Below are 3,573 nucleotides of genomic sequence, written 5' to 3' on the forward strand. Positions count from 1 at the left end.
AAAAAATTGCCAGTCTCAAGAAAGAATTTTATGATTATAAATACTTTATGTAGTCAATTCTGCCCAGCCCATTAATTTCTATCCACAATTATACTATGAGACATTAAAATATTATGGAGCCATATAATTTTAATAATAAACAATCCTTAGCTTATGTATAATTACCTATTTTGTAAATTCTTCGTTTTTAATTAAAAATTAAAACTTTCAATCACAGTTAATTTTCACTTTTATAATTTATTACAACAAATATATTCGTAACATTCCCCACACTCAGGTCAGGCAGTTAATTTATTTATTTCAACTATATTTTGGTTAAATTTCCTATTTATTTTATTATTGCAATTCATATCAAGGTTAATTGTATTTATCAGCATTAATAAAAACAGCAATAGTTCATACAGCCAAAAACCAGCCCATATTCCATTTTGAAAATACTCTGATGTTACATAAAGAAAATAACACACATTTATTAGAAAAATAATTGAGTACATTTATATATCATTAAACATTTATTATAGAGTGGATTTTAAAACAAATACTAGAAATGTGAACCAACACTATGCAGAGATTTTAAGTAAAATTAATTTATTAAAAATATGGGATAAAATTAATGTTTTATAATTAAGGATGTGACTTTTAAAGAAGAGTATTTAGAAAAAAAAACTACTTTAAAGAATTCCAAAATTTTGATATTCTTGGAGTTTTACCGGCAACTCTTCAGTTACATCCTAAAATTTTAATAATAATAATAAATAATTACAAAGTATGAGTGAAATAGTGTCATCCTATACCAAAAATATAAGCATGTCATTTGGACTTGATAAGTGTGCGGTGCTGCATGTGAACAAGGGAAAGGTGGTCAATGCCCAGAACCTGCTGATAAATGAAGAAGAGTGCATCAGGGAACTAGAAGCCAAAGAACAATATAAATGTTTAAGTATCCAGCAGCACCTTAAAATAGCTCGAAAATATGTGAAACAAAAGCTAATAATAATGTTGAAAATGAGACTACGAAAAATATTAAAGACTCAACTTTCTGGAAAACAAAAAATCAAGGCCATCAATACTTGGGTCATACCAGCGCTAAGCTAAAGCTTTGATATATTGCAGTGGTCAAATACCAGTCTACAAGATATGGGTCGTCTTGTAAGAACGATACTCACGTAAGAGCGAGTCCACCATCCCATATCATCCAAATCCAGACTCTATTTATCCAGGAAAGAAGGAGGACGAGGACTCATAAATATTGAAGAAGCGTGCCACAAGCAAGAATTATCCCTAAGACAATATTTCCATTCAAAAACCACTAGTGTTTGTGTCTGACTGCACTGAACCTGAGCAAAGCGGATGAACTGAACATTGTTTCAGAAAAAGAACGACAGGGGGAATGGAAGAGCAAGTCTCTGCATGGAGGAGTCTACAGCCAACTGAACGAAGCCTCCATAGACAAAGAAAGATCAGTTGAATGGCTAACAGCTGGAAGGCTGTCCGAGACAGAGGGATTCATAGTTGCAATTCAAGATCAGGTTATTGCCACCAGATCATATAGGAAGCATGTGCTAAAAGACGCAACAGCGTCGGATTAGTGTCGATTATGTTAGGTAACGCTGGAATCAATCCAACATATCACAGGTGGATGTGGAGTGTTGGCGGGCACAACCATGTGGCCAAAATTTTACATCAGGCAATTGCGATAAAGTACAACTTAATTGAAGATAAGAGCCCATACTACAAGTACCCATACTACATACCACCCTAATAGACTCCTCCAAAAAGGTCCTCTTAAGCTCTATTGGGATGAATCAATAATTACGGACCATACAGTACGCCATAATAAACCAGATATCCTCCTCATTGATCTAAGAAAAAAGAAAGCAGAACTTGGCGATTGAATTGAAGGAACTGTATCACTTGGAGGGAGTTACCACAACTCCAATCATTATATCCACCAATGGCCTCGTACCAAAATCCACATTGGGAGGCGTGAATGGTTTGGGAGTGCCTATTGATGTACTAAGAGAGGCTCAACAGTCGGTTCTCTTGGACACAGCATGTGTAGTGCGAAAGGTTTTAAATATTTGAAAATAGAAAATAAATAAATAAACAAAATCTGATGGTGGTTGGACTTCTAGGTCCCCCACCTCAGACACTCAACCCGCAATAGCGAGAAAACCGAATAATTATAATAATGAAGGCCTAACGAACCCTAAGGTTCAATACCGATACCACTAATCGCTCTCTACATCCTGCTCCTCTAATCCTTCCAGTGATGCCCCTCCAAACCCAATTCTACTTAATTGGCGGTTCAGTGTTAATTAACATTTTAGGGATCCGCTCGTTACTAAGCCGTACAACCTTATAGGGCTATTATTATTATAGCAATGCTATAACTGGAATTATATTTACCGGATGTGGTTCCCTTAATTCAGTGGTGCATAGCCTTCCAAATTCACCCGTTAATTGATATTTTTTCGGTCCGAATATTTTAGGTAAGACTTTATTTTCGAAAACCTTTAGGCGCTGTTCATCTCTTAGTGTAAGAGTCCACGTCTCGCATCCATAAAGAACAGTGGGAAGGATAATAGTTTTGTAATTTCTAATTTTTTAGTTAAAAAATAACAAGCACTTTATTTCATACTTAAACCTATCTACCTGTTCAAACAAATTTTCTCCTATATCTATATTACCGAAATTGCTCGTGTTTCTACTGCTAACCATGTATTTTTTTTTATCCGTAATCCTAAAATTTTATAAATTAAAATTTACTTACTTATTAAAAAAATTCTTGTTTGATAATTACTCTCATAACTTATGTTTATCCCTAGAAAGAGGACATTTCGGATGCAGAACTCGGCCTTCACACGGGAACAGAAGAAGTGGTCTACAGGTACACCCTGTGCAACGCCAACGGCCTGATGGTCCAGATCATCACGCTAGGAGCTACCATCACGTCCGTCCGGATACCGGATAACAGGGGCGTTATAACGGATATCACGCTGGGTCTCAACAGTCTCGATGGTACCTCGTATTGACAATTCTTAAGCCTTTATATTTCTTAATTATTTTAAATGAGTAGTAGATAGTAAAATATTATAATTGGAAGATCTTTGATTGGCTGTGTTTAATATATCAAAAGAAGATCATCCGTGTGTGGTCAAACTAACTAAAATAATAATTGAACTATTTATAATGATTAGAAGATAGTTGACGGTGGACAATATGGTTGGGTTTGTGGTGAACCTTTTCTCCATAATAATATAGTTAACTTTCTTTTACGTTTTTTAAACAATTTGTCGTCACGTTTTTATACGTTTTCTCTCTTTAATTTTTTTTTAAATATTTTCTATTTCTTATTTTTACCCAAACTTGTAAGGTATTCTCACCTTCCGGTAATTTCGTCATCTTTGTAACCTTTTTTTTTTTTAACTCGGTCTTACCCCACGGGCCGCGTACCTATAAGTAGTTGAGTTCTGTGTTTTATTCTCTTTCTTTTACCCCCTTTTCCTTCTCTATTCTTTTCTTATTCTTTCTTACCCACGTTATTAGTTATGTTCACCTTATATTATTATT

The 3,573-nt window shown here is 34.6% G+C and overlaps 1 protein-coding gene across 1 annotated transcript in view; it reads left to right on the top strand.

Moving 5' to 3' along the window:
* The window catches only part of LOC106688603 (galactose mutarotase), a 29,240-nt gene that overhangs the window by 5,560 nt on the left and 20,107 nt on the right, over nucleotides 1-3,573 (top strand). The window contains exon 3 of the mRNA XM_014433143.2: nucleotides 2,829-3,021. Coding sequence (XP_014288629.1) covers nucleotides 2,829-3,021 — 193 coding nt within the window. The remainder of the gene's footprint in view (nucleotides 1-2,828; nucleotides 3,022-3,573) is intronic.

The sequence above is a fragment of the Halyomorpha halys genome, unplaced genomic scaffold, assembly GCF_000696795.3.
Source record: "Halyomorpha halys isolate HHAL.00 unplaced genomic scaffold, Hhal_1.1 Scaffold1162.1, whole genome shotgun sequence".
Taxonomy (NCBI): domain Eukaryota; kingdom Metazoa; phylum Arthropoda; class Insecta; order Hemiptera; family Pentatomidae; genus Halyomorpha; species Halyomorpha halys.